The 27042-nt window shown below is 32.1% G+C and overlaps 1 protein-coding gene across 1 annotated transcript in view; it reads right to left on the bottom strand.

Moving 5' to 3' along the window:
• The window catches only part of LOC111426396 (Krueppel-like factor 7), a 264191-nt gene extending 238007 nt beyond the window's left edge, over nucleotides 1-26184 (bottom strand). The window contains exon 1 of the mRNA XM_023060899.2: nucleotides 25456-26184. Coding sequence (XP_022916667.1) covers nucleotides 25456-25557 — 102 coding nt within the window. The 5' untranslated portion in view covers nucleotides 25558-26184. The remainder of the gene's footprint in view (nucleotides 1-25455) is intronic.
• Nucleotides 26185-27042: the final 858 nt, after the last annotated feature.

Below are 27042 nucleotides of genomic sequence, written 5' to 3'. Positions count from 1 at the left end.
AATCACATGTTACACCAATAACAAGACGTAAAGCCACGATTTTTCACATATTCGAATTTTTCTTAATATTTACACATCTGAGAGCAAAAGTGTAAAGGAGCAATATTGTTAAGAATAATGTTTGCTACAACTTTTATACTAAAACTTTTTTCTAAAACGTTCCGAATCACATGTTACATAGGTAACAAGACGTAAAGCCACGATTTTTCACATATTCGTATTTTTCTCAATATTTATACATCTGACAATGAGAGCAAAAATGTAAAGGAGCAATATTGTTAAGAATAAAGTTTGTTACAACTTTTATACTAAAACTTTTTTCTAAAACGTTCCGAATCACATGCTACACCGATAACAAGATGTAAAGCCACGATTTTTCACATATTCGAATTTTTCTCAATATTTATACATCTAAAAGCAAAAGTGTAAAAAGAAAAATATTGTTAGGAATAAAGTTTGCTACAATTTTTATACTAAAACTTTTTTCTAAAACGTTCAAAATCCCGTGCTATACCATCTATAACAATGAAAAAACACGATTTCATCTAATTTTCACATTTTCAAACTTTTCTCGATATTAATGCATCTGATAGCAAAAGTATAAAAGAGCAGTATTGTTAAGAATAAAGATTACTACAACTTTTATACTAGATCTTTTTTTCTAAAACGCTCCAATTATCGGGCTCCACCATAATTATGTAAAACCATGATATCATCTAATTTTCAACATTTCGAACTTTTTTCGATATTTGTTCATCTGATAGCAAAAGTGTAAAAGAACAATATTGTTAGGAATAAAGTTTGCTGCAACTTTTATACTAAAACTTTTTTCTACAACGTTCAAAATCCTGTGCTATACCAGCTAAGAAGATGAAAAACCACGATTTCATCTAATTTTCGAACTTCTCTCGATATTTATGCATCTGAGAGCAGAAGTGTAAAGGAGCAATATTGTTAAGAATAAAGATTACTACAACTTTTATAGTAGATCTTTTTTCCTAAAACGCTCCAATTATCGGGCTCTACCATCAGAATTATGTAAAACCACGATTTCATCTAATTTTCGCCATTTCGTATTTTGCTCGATATTTATGCATCTGAGAGCAATAGTGTAAAAGAACAATATTGTTAGGAATAAAGTTTCCTGCAACTTTTATACTAAAACTTTTCTCTAAAACGTTCAAATCCGTTCAAAGATGAAAAAACACGATTTCATCTAATTATCACATTTTCGAACTTTTCTCAATATTTATACATCTGAGAGCAAAAATGTCAAACAGCAATATTGTTAAGAATAAAATTTGCTACAATTTTTATACTAAAACTTTTTTTTAAATGTTCCGAATCCCGTGCTTAGATTAACTAAATTACGCGTATAAACAACGAGCCGAACACGGTGTCATTCTGAGGGATGTACAAGGTTAAAGGGATAAAATTGAGATCGGGGATATTGGGATTTGAATAGAAGAGATTATGGCGAATCGAATGACGTACAGACCTTGATAATCGAGTAAATTGTTTACGACTTATGATCACCTAAAAAAATGTCTTTTTTATGTTATTTTCGCGTAGCTTCGCATTATTTTGGTATTTTAGCGAAATTCGAAAGAGATTTTAAATCGGGCATTTAATTTAATATTGGCCAAGAATTAAGATTTCGAATGAGACATTATTCGTCAAAATCGGCTGAGAGCTGCTCTTGTTATAATCAAAATACCATACATGTAAAATCTTATCTAATTAGGGACTACTGTTTATTTTTTTTATTAAAGAAATCTTTTATTTCAAAATTTACCAATTTTACTAATTCACAACTTTTCTCTTTTTGTATGCATTTACAAAACAATTTGTGACAAGGACGAATCGTACAGACATACATAATAAGCATTACCACAATAGCCTGTGCAATTGTATTTTAAACGAATTGTTCGATGAATAATTAATAGTTTACGCTTCTCTAAAATTTGTTATGCGTTTAAATTACGTATTAGCTCATTAAATAGGAATTCTTATTTTATCTTTATTGTGCGATCCTTTATAGGATCATTTTTTTCTGGATTTACGAGGACACGTGCGTCACATAAGATAAAGATAACACATTTAGAATTTACTCACCTGTTTGTTATTTACCGTTCCTTAATAATAATTTAAACAAAAATCTTTTTATCTCGATTTATGCAACAACCACTCGAAATCTATAACAACCTACATTCAAAGATAAATAGTATCATATTATATGCAAGTAATCTAAATAATAAATATATTTTCTTTATTATTAAACGAGTTATTCGTATCGGTTGAGTAATTCCAGTAGTAGAAGTTGAAAAGATCTGGAATTGTGAATGAATAACGTTTTAGAAAGTTGTATGTGAGTCAACAATTTTCTCGGTATAACCATATTAAATTGTGTATTTCATTCTCCGACTACGTGATTTGCGGTTTTGCTTACTAGAGTTAGCTAGCATCGATTTGTCGTTGACTTTACACGTCGAGCTTTAAAGCTTTTGCCGCTACCAAAGTCCCGAGCCTACTTTCCCATGTAGCATTCGATGAATATTAACGACGACATCCTGAAACCGGGTCATGTTCACCGCTGAGGTGCGAAATGACTCTCCCGTATACTCTTCTCCTCGACCTGGTCGACTCTCCACTGGTTCCTTAACTAGATAATCTGTATGCTAACGAAACGAGTAATCTAAATTCATCTGTGAACCTACGTCGCGACTAGAAAAAAAAACTGCGAATTCGCTCTCGTCGTAAAGTAATTCGACGATTATGCCATCATCGGTTTAAATTTAGCGGTGATTTTCTTTTTCTCTCTCTAACACCACCTCGAGAAACGTTTTAAATTTTAAACCGGGAGTCAATAAAATACAACAAAATAAAATAATCTTATAAGAAGTAGATATTTTGTTATCTTTAATAAGGTGAGCTAAAATCTTATTATCTCGTAATACGGACGCGTAGCCAAATTGATATAAATTGCCCGGTGATTAGCATACAAAGCGGTTCGGTTGCATTTCTACTGGCGACTTACGTAATCGTCGTCGTCGTCCTGCTTTCCGTTTTCAACTTCTCTTCGCCATCCAGCTTCTAATGCCAACGGCTGCGGCGTAAACACGAATCTCGACCGTAAGGCAGTAATTTCGTTTGCCCGTTTCTGCAGGCGGCGACTTTAACCACTCAAATCTCTCCAAGCGATTTAAACAGCAACGAAGATGCTGTAAATTAGTACAACTACGCCTGTTGTTGTGAATCAACAAAAAATTATACACACAATTTAAGTACTTCATCTAAAATTATCTTAAGAAATTTTATACAAAGTCAACTCTGTTTTTGAATTAATCAAAAATGTTTTGATTACATAAATTTTAATATTATCATAAATATGAGCGATAAGGCACATTCCAAAACATGTTTAAATACAACAGTAATTTATGAAACTTCACCAATTCGTCTATGCGAAATAATTCACGCAATGTCTGGCGGCAAAAGTATTGGCGCTGTTTTGGAATTCATTATTTATCGCTAAACATTTTTTTAATTCTAAGATGCTTAAAGAATACCACATTAAATTCTGGTATATTATAGCAACATCATGGCTTGAAACCGTAAATCACTAAACTAATCAACAAATCCAGTCATTTGAAAGCATTTTATGGAATAATTTTTTTTTTTCGTCGAATATTCCCGGATAACAATAACATTGTAAGAAAGCCAATGCTAATTCTACTATACATATAATACTGACAAAGTGGAAACTCTCGTGATTGTATAAAATATCCACGGATTGTATAAAATACCTTCTTTTTTTAGATAAAGTATAATTATATAAATATTGATTGTATAGCTATCTTATGAAGTTTCTGTGTATCCCAAAGAATGCCTACATATATTTTGGGAGTATGTAATTTCATATACCATTGATAGAAGAAAATCTTATACATTTCCGGAATCTAATGAACAAAAATGTAAGATGTGTAAGTTGCTCGTCTAAAACAAGGCGAATGACAACAATGTATTATACAATCTGTTGTTATCTAATTTATGGTGAACATAAATTGCTATGTTATATACTTTAATAAGAAAAGTACTTGAGGTTAGGTTATACCAAACTTTAAGTTTTAAGGCAGCTAGGCGGGAGGTTATGAAGGAATGTAGAAAGTTAGGTTGCACCAAACTATAAGCTTCTAAGGTTCATTGGTAAACACATAAAGCGATATGTCACTGAATGGATATAAACATTAAATTTCATGGGCAAGCATAATCAGAAGTAATCTCTTACAAATTTCCATTTTCCAAAACTACATCTTTAAAATAAATAAAGATAAACGTTCTCCGTCGATGATAATTTTGTTATCAAACAAAACACGACGCCACTTATTTTTATATGGGTCAACTGTTAATCCCTATCGCTTAGTCACAACACACCTACATTGTTAAGTTACAAGTTGTTAAGTTAAATGTTATATGTTCTTGGAAACAGAATTTTTGAAGAAATCGTGAAGAAAAACATTATAGTTACGAACAGAAAACGTATCAAGAATTTGTTCTAAATCAACTCATTCAATGTCATCTTCATCTAGGAAAATGTAAACTTCACCTTCACCTATATATTTGACTACTGAGACTATCTTTTCCTTTTTTGCCCAATCCAATAACGTTCTAAAAGTTTCCTTCACTTGGTTGTACGTATACGCATCGCTACAATAAATACTGCATCATTCAGAGTTATTGGCATTTATTTGGGATAAAATACACTTTTTAACTACAATCTTGCTTCCAGCTCAACTCAATTAAGTTAGTACAGCGTACCAGATAGTCCTCTTTAAATCCTCTTACTATGCAAATTTCATCGTCCTATAAAAGTAAGGTATAATAACATACACCACATGCCTAAGTTAGTTTCGTCCAAATTAATGATCCTTTGTAGCTGATTTTCGGAGTCCTTTAGAGAAACATTATAATTTTTCCATTTTTGGAAATCTACTATAAAGTTATACCTTAGCGTACAATCTTTGAAAGGTGCCTTTCCACGGATTGAATGTCATACATTGCAAGACATTTCTGTCATATGTATACTTTTCTCAGAAACAGTAGACATTTATTTGTAGCAAAGGAGCTCCACCCTATTGTAGGTATATGTTAGAGGATTAGAATGCCACATAAAGGTCGAAGAAGTCAAATGATTTAGCGGAGGATTATGCGTATTAATACCTCTTCTGGTGCTATAGGACATGAAATCTAATTAATATGTAGAGAAAGCACACAGAGACTGTACAGCCATTAGATCACTTGTCGCCATTGGTAAAATGGAGTATGTACTACACATCTTGCATCAGGTGGAAAATGCTTTCCAGGAAATTAAAAAAAAGTTGTGGTACACTTAAGGTTCCATCAAATACATTTATAAAAGATTTCTGCTAAAACTTACGCGTTCTGTTCGAGCGTGAATATCCATGTGCGAACAGAACACTATTGCTTGAAAACAGAGATTCATTCGACCATAGATTTTTGAAAGAACGTTAAGTGTTGTTGCAAAATCTAGTGACAAAAATTTAATTCTTGATGATTCTTGATGCAATGCTTATATACTTCGTGCTATACGTCCGGTACCAGGACAAGTCCCATTATTGGTTCTCTATTGGTACTAATGTACAAGTCATGATAGTAACGGTATGCCAAGGTCAATAAATAATATTGAAATGTTGGAAAAAATTGCACCCAGGCACTACCATAAATGAAGATGGGAAATAACGATTGGTGTTAAACATTTTTCGAAGTTGCAATGTTGTGCGTGCTCATCTATTTTTTTGGATTTTATAGCGTTTGCAGATTTAACTAATTTTCCGTTTATTTCGTCTGGATAAATGTAATTGATGGCGAAATGTATTATTTGGTATTTTTTGAAAATTCACTATCAAATCGTGGGTATTACACTAACAACTGGTGAATTCAATTTCCCCTTATTACAACAGAACGATCGTTAGTAAATATTAGATGTGTACCAGTCGTATAAATTAGTGAACTTATTTGGAAAAGAGACGAGTGAATAGTACTATTGTTTTAAAATCACTTTAGCTACCAAACCAAGGTCAAACCGAGAGCGATGTCGGGCTTCTGATACTAAACCGATTCTATTTTTGTAAAAGTAATTGCATTTCACAAATTCGTCTAGCCACTTAAAAATGCTATTTAGAAAATATTTGAAATTGTAGGAACAACGTCTACGGCTCTGAAATTGGACACTAATGACGGCCCCTCTCGAAAATGGGGATTACCTAAACTATCTTAAGTTCACACGGAAACTCCCCATTCATAAACTATTCGTTAATTAAGACTATCAATGTATCAATCACCACGTCGTGTACCTTCTCTAGTAGAGAACTAGATATTAATCGCTGAAATGCTTAGTTAAAAAATTGAGTGATCGAAATTTTTATGTTTTCATGTCCCTAAAAAACTAGATTTTTTATAGTAACGTAAATATTTTTTACAATAACAAAATCTGTGTCTAAAAAAACTTGGCTGTATAGCAACAAAGATATTGCATAATCAGGAAATGATCTAGCATTTGCATTTACAGCAATTTCGGAATCAGTATGTATAAATAATGACATGACTGAATAGGTAAGCCATCAAAAGAGGATTGAAACACGATTTTTCGCGTATTAATAGTGATACTGGAAACTGACAGACGAACTAATGTAACAAATCGCTCAATTTCAAAGCAGCTCCATTTGCATTAACGTTAGTATTGCAATTGACATACGTTGATTACTTTACTGTGAAATATAAATCATGTTTTGGTGTAAGAAAATTAAAAGAATTTTGCTGGTAGAGACATGACCTAAACTGATCGAGAATTTTATAGCAGTGCTTACTTAAATTTTACATTAAGGTTAAAAGCAAAGTGGTCTCAATCATTATATATAAAGAATCGCAGGAAGTAGTGGAAAAAAGATAACGTTCTAAAAAGTCTGAAACTACAGTTAAATTTAAAAATAAATCAAACTTATAGATTTAATATTAAGATGAATTTTGAAATAGAATCTCTTGCGATAGAGAAATTGAAATATATTGCGAAGAACTTTTGGAAGCTTAAAAAGAATTACTATGTTATATTACAGTTATTTTTGAAATACACTCTCACATTGCGAGATATAAGTTGCGCCTGTTCGCGTTTTCTAAAAATAAGAAATACAAAAACATTTTTTTAATACATAAACAGAACGCTGTCTCGAGTAATAACTTTCTTAAAACATCACGTCGCCGAGTGTCGCTCACAATAATATTTTGAAAACATAACTTTCAATATTTGATAAACATTTTTTGACACGAAATAATACAGTGTTACAATTATTATTTTTGTGTATTTTGTATTTTTTTTCAAACGCATTTTGTTAAAGGTTATTTTTTAGCACCTTTTGTGGTCAAATTGCATAACATCTTATAAATAATAGAAAACCAGTTTGTGACTTTTGTGAGTGAGATTGTAGAGAAGGACACAATTTTATGGTTACACACGTGACCGTATCCACGTCGTTTTACGATTGGTTTGCGAATCGTTAAAAGTCGGCAAATTTTAGAATTCGGTTTCGGAGTAACCTTAAAAGCAGTAAATATTTCATCGAAACGCGACTTAGCAATTCGAAGATTCGGCCGCCGCCGCCGACGAACATTTCACCAACGGTGGTGGGTTATTTTTAGTCTCGGGCATCACAAACTCGTTATTTTCGGTGGTGTATCAAAGGCGAAAGCCCCGACTTTGAATTTTGTTTCTCGAGCAAACGGGGCCGTGATCTAAATTTAAGGCAAATATCAAACAGAGATAACGATAAAACATAAAACAACGAATCGCCGCCGTGCCGCCGTAAATTATTATTACGTAACTGAGGTTAAGTTCACTGGCATTTATTATTAATGTTTTTTTAAGCGAAATTGTTACCGGTCGTCCAAGCGTGGAAACGTAAACAATGGCATAACCGGGAAAGCTTTGCGTCAGCTTTTTTTTTCGTGTTACAATTTATCGTTAAAACGCGGCAGTTTAAAAACTATCCAAATTATCTTTCACTTTACAAAAACGAAACTACCGGACGTTTAGAGCGAACAAAAAAAAGAGAAAAAAAGTCGGGATTATCTCAAAATATGCCCTGATATTCCGATGATGTCATCCTATTGTTATGTCGGGTTTTAAAGCGTAATGTGATTCGGAGAACGGCCTTTCCAAGTTTAGGATAATATTGACATTTAAAATGTTTAAACTTGATAAGGTGCACTTAAAAATTCAAGTATTTGTGGGGTACACTCATTTAAAATAAAATACAAATCGAAAATCTATTTTTGAAAAAAAAATTTTTTTTTCGCATTTTAATTGAAATGCTATTTCAATCAACTAACAACGAGGTCGTTTACTATCATTCAATGCCGAATCAATTTAAATATAGTACAAATTCATAGGGATAGTTAAATGACCGCTAATTTACCAAACGGACGCAATTTTAATACGATAAACACACATTTTTGTTTAAACACTACTTTTAAACATTTTTCTGATTCTAGGTTTAATGTTAGTTTAACTTTTAGATAAACAACAGTATACAACAAACTAACACTGAATAACAACTAAAACTAGAATTGACACTAGTATTAGAACTAACACTATACCTAGAACTAGAATCATTCGGGTTACCGATCTTAAAAGACGTACGGCTAAACCCGAATGATTCTAGTTGTAGGTTTAGTGTTAGTTCCACTTTTAGTTTAATAAATATATACAACAATCTAACGTTCAATAACAACTAAAGCTAGAACTAAAACTAGTATTAGAACTAACACTACACCTAAAACTAGAATCATTCGGGTTTAGCCGTTCAATAAAAATATACAAGAATCTAGCGCTAAATAACAATTAAGGTCTTATGTTTCTAGTTCTAGGTCTAGTGCTAGTTCTAATGCTAGTGTTAATTCTTGTTTTAGCCATACGTCTTTTAACCCTTTGTGTCCCAAGAAGTCAAAAATATTGAAACTTTGTGACAGAATTAAAACGCTATTGTCGCCTTTGGAATCAATTTTAGCAAAATATGACAACCAGTCAGACATTAATAGTATATTAAAAAACAAGTTTCATAAGACACGCTTGAAATGCACGAATTCAAGTTGAAAAACGAGTGGCGAAGCCACGAGTTTTTTAATGAAAGAGTGCTTTAAGTCTTATGAAACGTGTTTTTTATGCTATATTTTGTAATTCGCGTTTTTATACTTTTTTTTAACAAAAATAAAGTAAATTTTGGCAATGTAGGGAAATAGGTATGTAGCAGTTGGTAACACCGGAACACTTGAAAATAGAAACTTTGAATTGACAATTAGAAACTGTCAAAACACAAAATATATTCACCTGAAAAAAATGTTTGATGTACACCTCCCAAAATAAGAGAAATTGCTCAGAGTCAATGTCCTCATCATTGTGGACCTTGTATTCGATGCTAAGAACGTGTTTGAACATCCATAGACAAAAATTGTCACATTGACAACTAGAAAAATTAATGACCCAATGTCACCAACTTGAACTGGTTCCATAAAATGTTACTAAAATCTCATTACAGCATCGGATGCTGTAAGAAGTCTCATTACAGCACCCGTTTGAGTACTGTTATAGCTTCCATTACCGTAGCGAATTACAAAAAATATATTTTAGTGGTGTTGCAGTATACAAAAACTTTTATTGCTAATATAAAAATAATACATTTTTTATTACGCTAGAAAATAAGTAACACTATCATATTATGATATTCAGAAAAACAATTCTTTCTTTCATTACAACAAAATTAACATTGCACGCAGTACATTTTGAGTAGGGTCTGGACTGAATAGTTTTGGCAAAACAATTTTCACACCTTCCTACTCTTTCTTTTCCAAAAGTAATCCCGTGCGAACCACGATTCCCAAGTCTTACGTCGTCAGTAATAGAATAGCCGTACTTTCGTCATTTGGGTGAACTTGCTCTACGACATTTTTTTCAGACCTGTAGCTACAGAACGACAAAAATCTAATAGCGTCATCCTTTCCTCTTCACATTCAGAATATATGACAAAAGAATTGACGAAGCAAATATCTGTAAAACCAAATAAAAGCATATGCCACCACTTCTTGGAACAGCGGTCGATTGCATACACTTGTCGAAGTTGATCGACATAATCCACCGAACCCATGTTTATATTGTAATCATGAACTGAAGGACAGCACATCAATATTCGTTCCATTCTTTTGCCTCCTTTTTACGATGGTCTCTTCTGTTCCATGAAAATTAGAGCAAAATTTCACGCACTTACTGTCTTTCCATTTGTAATAACTTAATGAATTTTAAGATCCGGTAATCATAATCTCCTCTTTTGATTCGTTTATCATCTACCAAATTTTTTCCACAAGCTAACATTTTCTCAATTTTCAGTTTTTCCAAAAGTCGGATACTTGTAAAAAAGTTATCGAAATAAATCATTCTATTTCTATTCCACTCATCTTCAGTAAGTTAAAGGACAATCTTGAAATTTTTCTTCAGTTTCAAAAGATTTTCCCTGATACACATCAATTTTTTTTATGTACCCTTTCTTAACTGCTAAGCACCAGAGGTTATAACCCCTTTCTATGGGCTTCATGGGATTGAATTGTTTGATACTTAACCTCCCGTTAAAGATTATCATGGATTCATCTACAGCCAACTGCCTAGTGCCATGATAATAACTAGAGAACTGACGGTTAATGTTTGAAAATACGGACGGATCTTGTATAGTTATCCGTATTGTACTTAGGAATAATGCTGTTATCATTGACATGCAGATATGACAAAATCTCCTAAAACCTCTTACGGGTCATTGTTCGTATGACAAGTGGTACATCCAAGTCTTCAGCATTACTCCAGAAGAGTTTATAGCATGGCAAACTGTGAAACACAGCATTTGTTCTTCTTTCAATTTATTTTTACAGAACGTTTGTGGAGTTTTTAATATATTCACTGTTCTTATGTTTCTTTCTATCAAGAATAAGTTTACGATAGTAGGACCTATAGTGTTTCAAGTTGTCATATGCAATTAAATTACTATTAAAAAAATTTAGGGTTTCACATGCTTGTCGTATCTCTGCGGTGAACCAATTTATTTTGCAATTCCTGTTAGAATCCAATAGTGTTCTTTTAATTTTAAAACTAAATCTTGCAAAAATTTGCTGTTGATATTTAAATCAGTAAATCAGTAACATATGTTCATTAACATTTTTTTTTGGTAATTGGATTAGCTATCATATGTCAAAGTTTGATGATGAGCGAATAAATCACCCTGTATAGTAGTATATATTATATACCTACATAAGCATTGAAGAAGCAAAACTTTTGTGTCCATAAAATATTGATTTGATAGTAATGTTAAGATTGTAACATACGTTCTAGTTTTTAATTAACAGAAGCACTATTGAATGTCGTTCACCTGTAAACTAGGTAGGTTAACTTTTGTGAAGTTCGCGAGGCGCAAAAATTCCGTAACAGGTGCGGTTCGGGTTAAAAAACCGGGACACAATGGAACAGCTGTGCTCTATTTTACTGGTGTGGCGGTGTGCGCTTCCATTTACGCGTACACATTACGGTCTCGACTTTTATTAAAATCGATGCGGACGCGACAAGAACGCCCGCTATGACTCATACTGACCAGACAGTCTGGAAATGTTGATGACGTGTTACCCATTTTGCCATCGTTTCACATTTTCCTTTTTAAATGAAAATTAGCATTTTTATTTAAATACGTTTCATAGAATAGACGCAACCATTACAAATGCAAAGAACTTTAGATAAAACATTATTATTGTGTATGTATAAAAATATGTACAGGCGTTATAAATTTTAATGCTTTTATCGGCGTACTAATCTAAAAAACGAAGATAAATATGTTAATAAAAAGTTGTTGTTTCTATGTCTACATTTAAACATTTATTTGGATCTTAAATCTTAACCCTACTCAATTTTATTGCAAAGTAACTTATCTTAATCAACTTGTAGGCGATTACTAATATAAAAAAGTTTTAGATTAGATTAGGTTGCGTTCAAAGAAATGAGTTTGGAAATGTTTTAACGTATTTTTGGATATTTAGTAATATTTTTAATTTACACAAATTCGATATCAAACGTGACTAATTTCTGAAAAATTCAACTTACAACTTTATAATTCTCCATCATATCAAAATTAGCTTTAAAATTAAGCGTTAACGATTAACGTGTAATTGAAAGATTGAATCTCGGCGATTACCAGGATCGAAATAACCGATTTCGAAATCCTTATTAATTATGTACGGGTCTTTAAACATATCCGTAATTTTGACAGCTTAAACCTTTAATTGTTAGTCTAAATGTAATTCAAGCTCTGCAATAATTTGTCATCGTAGAAATTATTATGTTTATGTGACGCGGTTCCACACTTATAGCAGTTTGCCCGCAATACAATTTACGACGTCTAGTGCATTGATCTTTTGACGACGATCAATAAAAAATGTAAACCAGCAAGATGGGGAAAAAAATACTGGAAAAGATATTTTATTTAAGAATTCTTTGTACATCTATTTCTTTTTACTGGTTTGAATTTAATTCAATAATAACCGTAATTATGGATGAGATTACTTATTGAGTTATAATCTTTATACAGCTTTACGATTTTAATCCTTTTCGTTTCTTCATCAACAATTTTAAGTTATCGCTGGGATAACATGACTCATAGTATGAGTACAATCAGTGTAAACTTGGTTTCTTGGGTCGAAAGAACTCCAACAACATTGTATTAAATTACAATTCACAAAGCTATGTTGCTCAAAATGTTCTTTATAATTTCTAAGCTTAATACGATTAAATAGATCGCAGGGGTTATCAAATCTACTTTAATGGAATGGCTCCCAATACTGAGCCATATACGAGAGAGAAAGTATTAGAAGATCTTAAGCATCCAAAACCTACCAATATACGAGGAGATTGAGGATACCAACTACACACGCCTACGATCCAGAAAGCTACCGATCAAAGCAGCAGCCACTGCCACAAATGAATAAATCAGCCTGACTAACGCTTGGCATCAAAAATGGATAGCAAAGCAGAACAATCAGATCCCATGTATTATCTAAAAGCCTCCTGGTGTTGATTTACTACGCAAAAGCTGATCAACTCTAAACAGGACCCAGCATTGCCTTAGGACAGCCTATGATGAACTACCTGACGATTTCCTGTTGGTGACTACAGAATCAATATCTTACATAAATGAACTAAATATATGTTTGTAATCGATGTGTCTTAGTGATAGACGGTAAATAAACACATAAGTATTTGCATGTTCTGAGCAATTTGATCGATGCGTTCCAACACATACAGATGTCAAGAATCCAATTTATCTAATATTTCTCATCTCCTAGCTTTTCTATTACTCTGTACATTTGCTTAAGAGCATTCTTAAAAGTTATCTACGTTTACTTTCCATTGCGAGATGTATTATGGCGGCTTACTCTATGGACAGAAAGAATGTTGTGCAAAATCACTTTAAAAGGTTTGAAAAACGCCACGTCCAAAGGTTGCCATAAATAAGATTTTCTTGTAATACCATCAGCATGGTGCCATTAATGTGAGATGTTAAATTAACCCTGATGACTACTTCTTTACCATAAGCATAAAAATCTCCTAAAAAATAGCAACTTTGATCCACCCTTGGCTAATATTGTTGAACTTGTAGCAAACAGTTCTTCCAAGACTTTGTAGTGTCATTATTTACACTTTTAATATACTTATTATTACATAGCCTAAACTAATTTCATAGGATTGTATTCGCCAGAGAATACAATCCGGAATTGGATGGCGCAGAACTTCGTGTCAATGTAACTTGAACACTTTATCAATAACATAAACTTTATCGATATTGGAACGGTATGGTTTAATCAAAGCATACAGTTCCACCTAGAACAAATCAGGAAACTTAATATTTTTTAACCATTTCTGCATGTCAACCTTGCGCGAACTGGATGTTGTAGATTTGTTCCATATCACCGCGTGATAATAATAAGCTAAACTATTTTTCTAACGTGTAATAAATGAAACAGTAATTCAAATAACTGGAAATGGTCACACTCTCATTTTTTTTTATCTCTACCATACATTAACTTCATGAATACTTTTAGCTATGTACGACTGTAAGTGTATCGCGTAAACATTTACAAAATTAAAATGTATGTGTAAAAACAAATATAACTGAATACAATAAATACAAATACAGCTTGGCAAATCTATTTTGGACGGTGAAGGCCACATGCATAGCAGCAAACGGTGGTCGGTATCCGCGGAGCTCATTACGCTGTTATATTTGTGCCTATGTGAGCTAATAATGGTGTTACAAAAACTTCCATGCAATGTAAGGTAAAAATAAGGTAAGAAGAAAAGCGATGTGAATACACCCTGGAAGTAGTAGTTTATAACACAGTAGCTACGTTTTATTAAAATATTCGACGAATTTGTTACAAATGTTATATTGTTTAATTGTACACATTGAATAAAACCTTGTATTAAACTTTTGTGTTTGATTTAAATATATTTCATTTATTTTCTTTTGTAAAATATATTTGAATTATCTAACGGAGAGGTAGATAAGGGGTAAATGCCCTTTACTTACCTGCCCTGCGAAATTCCTGGACATGTTTAAATATTTATTAACTGTTAATTATCAATTAAAAATAGGAAGTAAAATCCTTAAAATTCTTTGAAAAGTCACTTTTTACCTGCGTTTATGTTGAAAGCAACGATATGCTATAATTATTACATAACATACAAAAATTAAGAAATACAAACCAATTAAACAAGCTGAGTAATTACTGTCAAATTAAAAGTTCAACGTTGATAAATCGTCGAAGAAACGTTTATTGATATATCACACAAGTTTAAAACAAAACCGACCAAAACCTTTTATTAAAAAAACAACATAAATTGTATAGAAATACCGATGTTAACCAAATCAGGGGTTTGCATTAAAGTTGAAATGTAAACGTGTTGATATGAAAACAGTTAGAGGTGCAGGACAAAGAGCATTGTATGAAAAACCAACGCAGGAGTGGAATATAAATAAAAATAAAAATTCTATGTTCTTTACCAGATATAAATGATTATCAAATGATCACGTATGCGTTAGGTCTCTTGCAAATGCTGGTAATAAACCTGTGGTTAAATATGCCTTTAGTCTGGTATTTAGATTACAACATGTTTGACCAACATATACGCTATTGTAATCAACCTTGGGTACTGCATTATTTACAAAGGATTTATCGGTTTAGATTTGGAAATGAAATATTGGGATGAATTTTGAATTTTGGGGTTTAAGAACTTTATTGCATATTTGTTGAATGTATGGTATTTTATAATTATAGTCAGAACAATTTTGAATATCTTTTACGTAGTTATCAAAGTTATGAGCGGTAGGAAAGAGATATTTGTACAAGAATCTTAAACAAATATTTTTATGTTGTTCGTGTGGTATGAGTTATAGGGTACCATGCCAGTGGTGGTGGTGTTTTTGAAAAAATTTAAATTCCAGTTTCTGTTTACTAAGGTTTTTCTTAAAAGTGATGTGCAGAAAATTTACGACCTTATCCTTTGTTGTCTCTGTGGTGAATGAAAGGTTATTTATGTTATTAAAACTGTTTGTCAAAGCGTGTAGATGAGCGTCGTTTTCGTAATAAATAACGAATATATCGTGGACCATTCCATAGCATGAGAAATCGTTGGTAATTATCTATCAAAAAGTACGTAATATCTAAAAAAATCTTTTTGGTTATTCTTTATCAGCTTTTAACATAGTTATTCAATATGGTTGTTTTTATCTCCCATGGTTACTATAAATGTTATCTAATAACTTTATTTTGAATGTTTTAATACTGTTTTGTAGAAAAGTGGATGATTTTCTTCATCAATTGGGATTAAATTCTTATAGCAAGGAGAATTTACAGTTAGTGGGTGTTGTAAATTTTTGGTAATAGTTCAAGAGTTTTATGTCTTAGTCTGACTAAGAGATACTTCTCAATATATATTCTCAATATTCTGAAGCACCTTTTTAACAATGGCTTAAAGAGCACGCTACTTTTTTCAGCTGGCTTACAGGTTTAGTCCAGCTCAAGGCTTCGCTAAACTGTGTTTTCACACAAAATAAAATTTAATATAAGTATAAATCATACAATTTTTTTTGACCTTTGTTTATTTCAAAAATTTCGAAATCGTGTTAACGAGAGCAGCTGTGTTTTCTAGTGCTTTTTAGCAAACTTATTTCGTGGTATGTATGTTGCAATTTCTTGTTTGAGTCTTATAATTAGCAACTGCTTCAAATTAGAGCTATTTTTAAATCGCTTTATCTCACGATTCTTGATTATTTACAGTGTACATTTAGGATCTTTCGAGCTTTTTCAATCTTTTAACATTGACGCTCTATTATGGGCGTGTGTTTAAATTGTCGTTACGGTATTATGACAGGTATTTTCATTCGTTACCCACTCAAATTGCATTAATTTGTCGGAAATGATGTCATGACAAGAAAAAAAAACACAATTAAAGTGACATACATATAATACCTGTAATCGGAACGGGTCAATTTAAAGTGTTTAAATTCTTTGTTATCTTCGCTTCATGTTGAACTTTGTCACTGTTTGGTCAAATTATGTATTTGGATTATGTACTTAGAGATTCGCATGGAATATTCGATGGGATATATCGTTCATTAGATCATATGAGCTTGCTGAATCTCTTGACCATAATCTGGTTTCCTGAATAAGTGTTCATATAGCTAATAGCGAATTAAGTCTTGTTAACTTTATGTTTTTTTTGTGATCGATATACAAGTATTAACGGGTAAAGGTGTTTTGCTTGCAATTCATGATACGTTGTGAGACCTATCTGACATAGATATTGTTGGTGTGAATAATAACCTGACTTTCGAGGTACCAACAACGCTCCAAGTTATGACTTGATTTAAGGTACTTTGGACAAAACGAGCAATGTGATACGTACCTTAACTGTACTTCCTTTCGATATTAACGTCCTGAATCTTACGTAACACAAATAATATCACCGATTTAGATGTAATGCTCGATGCAAAGCTAGGATTCATAAATCATGTTAACTTTTACGTACTATGTTACGGAATTTCTTATCGTAATTGCAATGAATTCTTAACTGCCGACCTTCTTACTACATTTAATGCATTGATTCGTTCACGTCTTGATTACACATAATTGATTTAGCAACCATGAAAACATGTTAATTCCTTAGAGCGAGCTCTTACAGAGATTGTATTTAAAGTTTTTGTCGTATCATATGATTGGTGTATTGATTATTGTAATTTAATCGCTCGTTTTGGTAAACCCTCATTATCAACACGTAGAGTAGTGATCGCAATCAGATTTACTGCAAAATGTAGTTAATCGCCCGCAGATATTATGTAAACTTAATTTCACCATACTTGGGTTCAATGTCAGGTCGTATCGTTAATGTACACCTATTTTAATGAAATATCCAGAGACTGCAATATGTTCCTAGATCTAATTATTTTTAATTGTATCCCAGGTAATTCATTCAGGTTACACAATTTCATTCAAAGTTTCGCATAAAATTTCCTACACAAAATGATGATCTATTGATTTCAAATTTGTTGCCATAACACTCAATTGCTTGTACCACCCAAATACGACATTATGTTTGAAGCAGTCATGCATATGTTTAAATTTACTGAAGTGTGAGTAATGAAAGCACCCATAATCCCCCTTTTAAATGAAGGCTTGAAAAGCGCACAAGTTTTGTACAGAGGTCTTTTTAAATAGGGAGAATATGCTAGGGAGAGTTTGTACCTAACCATACCAATTTAAAAAGTTCGTGTTGCTTAAAATTGTGACTTATTATCAAACTCATTATCTATTGTAATAGTAAAGGGTGACGATAATATTGCGATTTTATCAAAAAATTAATTACATTAAAAAAATGACTTTATAACTACTTCAATAATACTTCAGTAATGTCATATCTGGCAAAGACAAAGAACTTGAGAAAATTGTGTGTTAAATAGATTGCAAATCTTCCTTGGGAATGAACAAGTATGGGTACAGTTAAACAGGATTTGTCGCCAAAGTTGCCGCATCTTGAAACAGTTATTGTAAATTTATTCAAGAAGTGATGCATAACCAACACTTTCGATGGTTTCGGAGATTACTCGTGGGAAATGTGATTGAAGATATCAAGCCTTTTTAAAAATGATGCGTTAATAATGTAAGATAAGAAAAACAACCTTTTTATATTACGCTAACTACCACAGTATGCATAAATAACATCGTAGAGTTTTTCATAAGATAACAGAGTGGTCTGTTTACTTTTTTACTTCGACATTTTTTATTTATGTACAGTGCCTAGCCAGCCGCCCCATTCCCATATAGTTTGTCGAGATTCAATTTATGGGGGCGGGTTGACTGTTTTTTATGTATTTAGGGATGATGCCATTCTTTGCCAGTGCTTTAAAAAATAGAGAAAGTATCTATCCCCAACCAAAATCGACTCTCAGCGTTATGTTTCATTACAATGCAATGGTCCATTTCTTTTGGGTTAAAGGAAATAAACTCAAATAGTTTCCTGGTTACGTGTAACTTATATTGCATGCTTGAAGCTGCTAACATTTATTATCTATTTTTTCGTACGTATTGCTTAGTGATTCTTTTAGGAATGTAATACTAATTGGTCAGTATCTAGATGACAAATGCATATGAGTAAGCTAAACTATTTTATTACTACAGAAAACTATATGAGAAGATACTAAAAAAGTTTGAACGAAATTAACATTTAAATTTCTTTCTAGTAGCTTTATGCCCTTGTCTACATTCAAATGCTTCTTTCAAGAAAATACAGAAATATTTTCAATACTATTTTCAGATAATCTAATTTCAAACATTATACTTTAAGTTTTGGAGAACGAAATCTTTCTTAATTCCTTTTAAATAACTAAAGTGAAACTAAATGTTTATAATGATTAATACAATATTATATAATATTTGATTAATCAATCTCAATTTAAAGTGCCAGTTTGTATGCGAATAACTGGGAGTGTGTTTAGACATACAATTACTTCGGTTACGTGATTTAATTAAAATTGTACAATTAAATGTTTTTTATAATTGTAAAGCCACATACAACATATTGTTTTTATTAAAAATGTAAATCTATATGAAAAAGGTTCCATTTCCGGTTGGTGGATTTAGCTGAAATGTTAATAAAGATCTAGGATTTTTAGTGCATACATAAAACGTTAAATAACTGGAGTGGTCTACACTCAACATAATCACATTTTTATAAGTCATTACAAAAAATCGGAAAATTCTATAAATTATCATTCATTATTGTTTAAACTGAAAATGTAAAAAAGAGACCTCGATATTAAAGTATTCAATTCGAACTTTTTCAACAATGCATAAAAATATGCATTGTTAAGAAAGATTTGCTAGAAGATGCATAGTTATAGAGACTAAAGAGAGGATATATATTTGATTTTTGTGAATAATTCATACATTCAATAACGTACAATTTTTTTTCTAAAAACGCCTATCAAACGTCATGTCTTTGTTTACAATGAGTGATGCAACTAAAAAATTACAAGAAATGTTTTTTTAATCGCTAAGTTATATACTATAATAGCCCTGTATCGATCGATCACATCAAAATTTAAAAGAAAATTTTATACCGAGTAGAATTAAGTTATGACGTATTTAGCAAAAATAATGCTTTATTTGGAGTAAAAGCTATTTCCTGTATCCAACATTTCGATAATGAAAATCCAATTATAAATTACGGTTTCCATAATTGAGATTTATGGAACTTAAAAAACCTGAATAGATTTTTTTTAACGCATTGTTGTTAATGCGCTTTTTTTTACAACCCAGCGATATTTATGTATTTTCAATATATTGCTGAGTAATACTTCATGGTCTAATTCGCGGCGAAATAAAGTTGAAAAAATTTCAAACCCACTTACGACCATGGCGCTTTACTACATTCGATACATTTTTGGACGATCGTTTGTGAAGTTGATTGAATAATGAACGATTTTTCATTTTCGACTTTTTTTCTCTGACAGATCTGATTTATGATTTTTCACTGAAGTACCGTGTATTTAATTCACGGCATAGCTCACAAAACAAATGTTGCAAAAAAAATCTATTAAAGTTGTAATTAAAATGATTAATTATATAATAGCATGTATAAATAAACCTTTTACAAAAACAAAGCTGTTATTTAAACAAGACAAACGTAGCCTCGACCAAGACAAATATACTTGGGTGGTCTTTTGAAATAATCCTATTTAATTGGGGATTGGAGGCAGCTGGAGATTAATGTTGCATAAGTGTTTTACATTATTTAAATTCTTAACAACTTCCGATTATTTGATTCAATAGGTATTAAATATCTGAATGTTTTGCATTATGTACGTAGTAGTTCTAAAATAGGCAATAAACTTTTTAATGTCTATTAATTAATGTTTTTTATTTATGTTGTTAATTTATTAAATATAATAAACGTTATTAAAAAGTTAAAAATACACATGTATGTATAATAAGGTTTTATTGATAACGTATTGTACCATTTATTCCATCATGTCATTAATAACCAATGATAAATAGCACTTAGTTTTTTATATACAATTGTGGGTATTCGCTGTCGTTTCTTTGCCTTTTATAATCAATAAGATATGGTGATTTTTATTGAAACCATTTCATATTTCTTTTTCTTATTTAGAATAAAGTATTCTTTTACCACATAAGGAGAATTGCTCAATTTCTTTCTTTGTACTCTTGTTTTCCGAAGAAGTTCACGAGTTAAAAAATTCATTTTTTATAAAATGATACAATATGTCTATCATATTTTTCGAATCGTTCAAGTGAATTGGAGTAAAAGTCTGGGAGAGAGCGCATAATGTTAGTACAATTAATCCAATAAAATGTGTTATGAGAAAAGATAGATCAAGAAAAAGGAAACAAATATTAAACAGGAGAATACACAATTATAAACATTTTTTAAATCTTCTTCAACACTTTCTAGTTTTATAAAAAGCTATTACATTATAAATGAAAATGGCATTATAATAATAAATAGGAAAAGTGTGTGGTGATAAAATTGAATTTCTCTTGGTTTCAAAACTACGACACTGTGTTGAAATGATGAGAATCTATAATATGAAAATGTGGCATTATACGTTCATTGGGTATTTATCTTTAAAGCTTTTCGATGTATTTGTGAAAACCTCGTGTTATAAATTAAGTGAAACTTGGGAGAAGCAATTAGATTCTGCAGATTTTGAAGAGAGGCAAGAGAATCAATAAAAAAGATGTGGCAATCACCAACAACATGGTAATACTGAATTTTGATGAGTCAACAGATATCAGCAGTAAGGCGTAACTCATGGCGTACATTCATTCTATTAATGAAGATGAATTAGTAAATCAGTTCTTTTTTTGCATAGAATTAAGTGTGTCTAGAAAATGTGAAAACATTTTTAATATTTTAAATGACTACACTACATGGAAAAGTGTCTGTTATTAAGGTCGTCATGTGTGGTCATCTTCATAAAAAGGCCTTGATGTCAAGCATAAACATTAAGAGAAAAATTTGAAATAGTTTTTGAACATATAACAGGATGTCCCGAAACTCAACCTTAAGTGGTAATAGACAAATTTTTGAAAATGTTAAAAATCGTTCCCGTACATCATATCTTTAGGTACTACGGTCAGAAATGCTCGCAATGAACCATGCTACTATAGAAATCACAAATCAAACAACAAAATTCGTTAGTTTTGCAAAAGAAAAACTATTTTTGATCGAGTTTAGGTTAAAAGGATTTTGTTTATTAAGTTTGACACACGATTTCTAAAAAAAGGAGTAGTACTACACCCTTGGCAAGTTATTTTAAAAGATGGCCTATTTAGTCAAGTTTCCAAAATGGTACAACACTTGCCATTTTTGTTTTCATAAAAAATATTATTGCAAAAAACACGTTATTTCAAAATTCATACTTTCGTATGCTACTTGTATTTACTCTTTATTTCCTCTTAACTTTGTTAGAAGATGTGCCACTCAATATCTACGAAGTACAAAATGTGGTTTCAACAAGATGATTGCTATTATGTCTTGCAAAAGGACTGTTTAAAATAAGGTTAACCTAAAGACAAAATTAAACAAACAAAAGCATTATTTTTGTTTACCGTCGGCACTAATTCATGCTCTGCATTGCCAAAGATCTTTTTACTAGTTGTGCAAATCTCTTTGCATTTATTTCTGCTGCTGCTGTATAAATATTGTGGCACAGTTCGGTTCGGTTGTGGCCAATCCATCTTTCTGGCTATTCTATATGCAATACCGTACAGGACAATCATAATTAGCTCTGTACATATTGAGTGGCACATCTTCTAATAAACTTGTTGAATTATTTTGGAAGAAATACAAATAACATACGAAAGTATGAATTTTTTAAATAACGCGTTTTTTGCAGAAAAACAAGCAATAATATTTTTTAGGAAAAGAAAAATGGCTAGTGTTATACCATTTTGGAATCTTGAACAGGCCATCTTTTAAAATAACTTGCCAAGGGTGTTGTACTACTCCGTTGTTTAGAAATCGTGTGTCAAACTAAATAGACATAAATTCTTTCAACCTTAACTCAATCAAACTAATACATTTTTTTGCAAAACTAACGACTTTTGTTCTTTGATTTGTAACTGCTATAGTAGCATGGTTCATAAGGAATACATTATTAAAAAAATCACTATTAAATTGCGAACATTTCTGACCGAAATACCTAAAGATATGATGTACGGAAACGATTTTTAACATTTTCAAAAATATGTCTATTACCACTTAACTAAGAGACATAGAACTTTTTCTTATTTTTACCAGAACCGGTATGAGTTGGCCTCTCACCCGGTGCCCGCTTGACGTTGAGTTTCGGGACACCTCTATATTACAATACAGACGGCTACTTTTGCAAACTGAGGTGAGGTTGTTAAGAAAAAAAGAACTTATTGCGTTTTTTGAATAGATGAAACAACTTCAATCTTGTAACTTGCTGCGCTATCAATTTTGGACTTCCAGGTCACAAATTTGGTTGATATATAGCTTAATATTTAGAATTCTAGCATGCACGGCAAAGAAGAAGATATTCTCACATTAACCGATAAAATGAAAGAACGAATTGTAACCAATCAACCAATTATACGGGAGAAGTTGAGGAAGAAAATAGGTTGTTTGGTGGAGAATGAAATAGAATGAAGATAGCGAGATGCACACGAGAGATAAGAGAAAGAATTTGTAGACGACAGAAGGGTAGGTATGAAAATGATCAAGACGCAGACAGTACCACTTTTAAAGGATAAAGATAAAGCTATAGGCGAACTTATAAAATATTATGGTTTAGCCATAAGAATTGCTAATTCTGTCGAGAATATGAAGAAACAAGTCTGGACTACGTTCTACCACAAAAGTTTGACTAAGGACAAACCGCAACACAATTATTGTCCTCCAGGAAAAGATAGTTGGTGCAAGTGGCGACAAGAAGAAGCAAATGGTACTCTTAGTACTTTTCATAGTTATAAGCCGCTATTCTTGAAGGTATAACGTCGCTCTATAATGATTTTACATCACCAAGATTATTACCTATAAAGATGCCTAGAAGCAGATACTCAAAACAACAACGAAACCCTAAATTCGCTTTTGCTCCTAAACAAAAGGTGTCAAGACTGTAGAATTTGCAACTTTTTTGGCAAGTTCAATTTTTAGCTAAGGTGTCTCAATTTTATTGGGAGTCAAGCCGCATCTAACCCTTCTGGTCGAGATAAGAAACGCATTAATCGATGTGAGCAACGTGTGTCTGATGCTGCTAAGAACGTCAGAATTTCCAGAAGAGATGAACTGGCGGCTCGGCAAGATTTCATCAAAGAAGAAGAAGGAATACTCTATAGATCAGGCATTGCAAAATAATAGTTATGAAACATTATCTTTCACATTAGAATACTTCCTTGAAACTGTATTTACAATTGGCGTTTGGATCTGCTAATTTAAAACGTCTAAAACCAGTACTTTCCACAATAATAAATCAACAATTATTAAGTCCATAATGGTCGGCAAACAAAATTTCGATTCTTGCCGAATTTTTTGCCGCACATTATGTAGTAGGTCAAAATAAATTTTGCGCCATAATTATTTGTACGAGTTTGAATGCGTCCTACTCAAAAAGTTTAAGATCCACTGCGTTAATCCATCTTGTTAAAAAAACACGATATAATCGCAATTTGAATAAAAAAAGTATTTCTGATTCAATTAGTAATAAAAAACTAACGATTAGGTACCCTCCAACAATAATAATTATTGTTAAATGGCTTTGCATAATGCATTAGATTCTTAACACATATATGAGTAATGTGGAATTTACCACAAAGAACAGTCATTTCGCGCGAGATGGTTTTAATCATAATCATGAACAGTTGCTATGTGGCTTACCACCAAATAAATGATGTATTAATACTTGGAGAATTGTATCATTTGTAATGATACACAATTTGTATCACTTCTATTTTATGGATTATCTCAATATTTGCTACAAACTCCACACCAGATGAGGAGTGATACAAATTTGAGGTCGAAATTTTGCACGAGAAAATTATAGTGTACAATAAACAACAAATTACAATTTTGTGAAGTAAAATAATTTTTAATCCAATTCTGGCTTGTAACTTTGTTATGTAATAGGGATCAATTTTATTTTTGATGTCATATGATACAAGAGATAAAAAAATTTAATCTGGGTTTCGTTCCCGTTCGTCGATAAGATTATATGAACTGTGTAAAAACAAACCAGTCGCAAGCATGAATGATTTGTGGTTATATAAAAAAAATAAATAAATTGTATTACATTATACGATGTTAAATTAACAGGCAAATTGGAGTTTTAATGATCCAACAAGATCATTAAATTCATTAAACAAATGAATTTTTGAATTTGATTTGAAAATAAAAAAGAAAATTGTTTTGATTAAAATATATCGATTAGAATTGGATCGTGTTTAAAAGGAAAGTTGATTAAAAGGTAAGGTCGGCCATGAAAATTGAGTAAGGTTAGTTTTGTTTTGACAACCAGATGACGCTAAAGTAACTAGTATAGTAGATCGGGTGCTTGATCGATAATTCATTCTTTTTTTTTACATAATAGAAATTCCTTAGATAATGCCGTTCACGCAAGAAATGTCTATAAGGATTCGTCACGTGGTTTCGTAACGGAATAGTCTTTTACGGCAAACGTCGAAATAACACGTGACGTAACCAGTTATCGCGTGGTATCTATTAAAAAAAGTCTTTTTTGAAAGAGTTGTGCTGGTTTTTACCTGTTGCCAGCGATCCTCCAAGGATGACGGCGCTGAGAAGTAACCGGTATCATGAATGTCCTGCAATTCCCTGAATATATTGCCACTCGGTAGCACATCCATGGTCCTATATTTATTTCGTTTTAAATCGCAATCGAAATCACCTCTGAAAAATTTTCCCCCCACTCCAACTACTTTTAAAACAACAAGCACAATAGTAGTATCGTGGCAATTGTATTTCCGGTCAACACTCGCGACAACCCAAGAAGTAAACGCTCACAAAAACTCCTCCGCGTTGTTGCCAACAACGATTCATACCCACACACAAAACCCCGTTTTGAAAAAAAAAACAATTTTTTTTTAAATTAATAAAACACAATCACTCTTATTCTTCTTTTTTTTTTGAATTTTTTTGTTTCAAGTTTAATCCATAAACACTTTGATGTTGTTGCTGTTTTTTTTTCTCTCTTCCAATTAGAAATTTTATTAACGTTTATTTCCTCACGAGATTACAGCAAACATTGTTATTGTTGTTTTTTTTTTAAAAAACAATTTCCGAGAAAAAAAAAGAATTTTTATAAAAGTCGTTTGGCGCGGAACTCGTATTGAGTTTCGAGGCGATTAATTTTTGTGAATAGCAGATAGGACAGGTGCGAACAAGACACCGGATGCCGGACCCAAGTTCGACGAGTCACACTGGGTCAGAAGCGGACGCGCGACTGACGAACGCGGCGCGGATCGCGGTCGGCCGTGGTAAGCCGGGCGCATTGCGCCGAAGTTCGGGCGACAGCCACACGGTGGCGCCATCGCGTCGCAAACCTTCGATCGCCTGCGCGATACTCGATGCGCACCACATTACACGACGCCGGCTAACGTCGCGACGCTATCGCAAACTAACTACTAAAAAACTCACACTAGAAAATACTTTTATTTTATTCGATTATCTAAATGTATAGTTATAAATAACCATAACATTTTTAACTTAATCGTTACCAGATATTTAGAAAAACCAGATATTTATGGATTACATTTACCAAAACGTCACATTGCAATCATACAGTGTGTGAATGAATTATCGTACCCGTCGTCATCATTGCAAGTATGCAACCAATATCACTGTATAGGTATTGAAATACGCATTTTGCGTATTTGGTTGCATACTTGCAATGATCACGTCGGGTACGATAATTAATTAACATACTGTACATCATCATCAAGCAGCCCTCTGTGTCCATTGTTGAACATAGGCCTCCTCTATTTTGTTCCATTTGATTCTATTCTCTACTGTCTGAATCTAATTGAAGACCTAGCAGCAACAACGAGGTAGCTTCACTTTTTGCCAAAAATGAGTTAAATCCAATAAAACAGTAGCCATCAGTTGGTGCAACAACGAAGCACCAACCGAATGGAATTCTGGTAGGACAATGTTAAACGGAGCTGCCTCCACCTTTAAATTATAGCAACAATAAGGCAGCTCCGGAGCTACCTCATTGTTCACCCAAACCTTTTATGGATGTGTTATAGTTTGACAGATCACTACAAAAAGTGAACAGATCACTACAAAAAGTAACCTAATCATCACACCAATAGAAATAAACCATAGCTTTA

This window comes from Onthophagus taurus, chromosome 2 (genome assembly GCF_036711975.1).
Source record: "Onthophagus taurus isolate NC chromosome 2, IU_Otau_3.0, whole genome shotgun sequence".
In the NCBI taxonomy this organism is placed as follows: Eukaryota; Metazoa; Arthropoda; class Insecta; order Coleoptera; family Scarabaeidae; genus Onthophagus; species Onthophagus taurus.
Note: the sequence above shows the minus strand (reverse complement) of the source record. Positions and strands in the feature narration are given on the sequence as shown.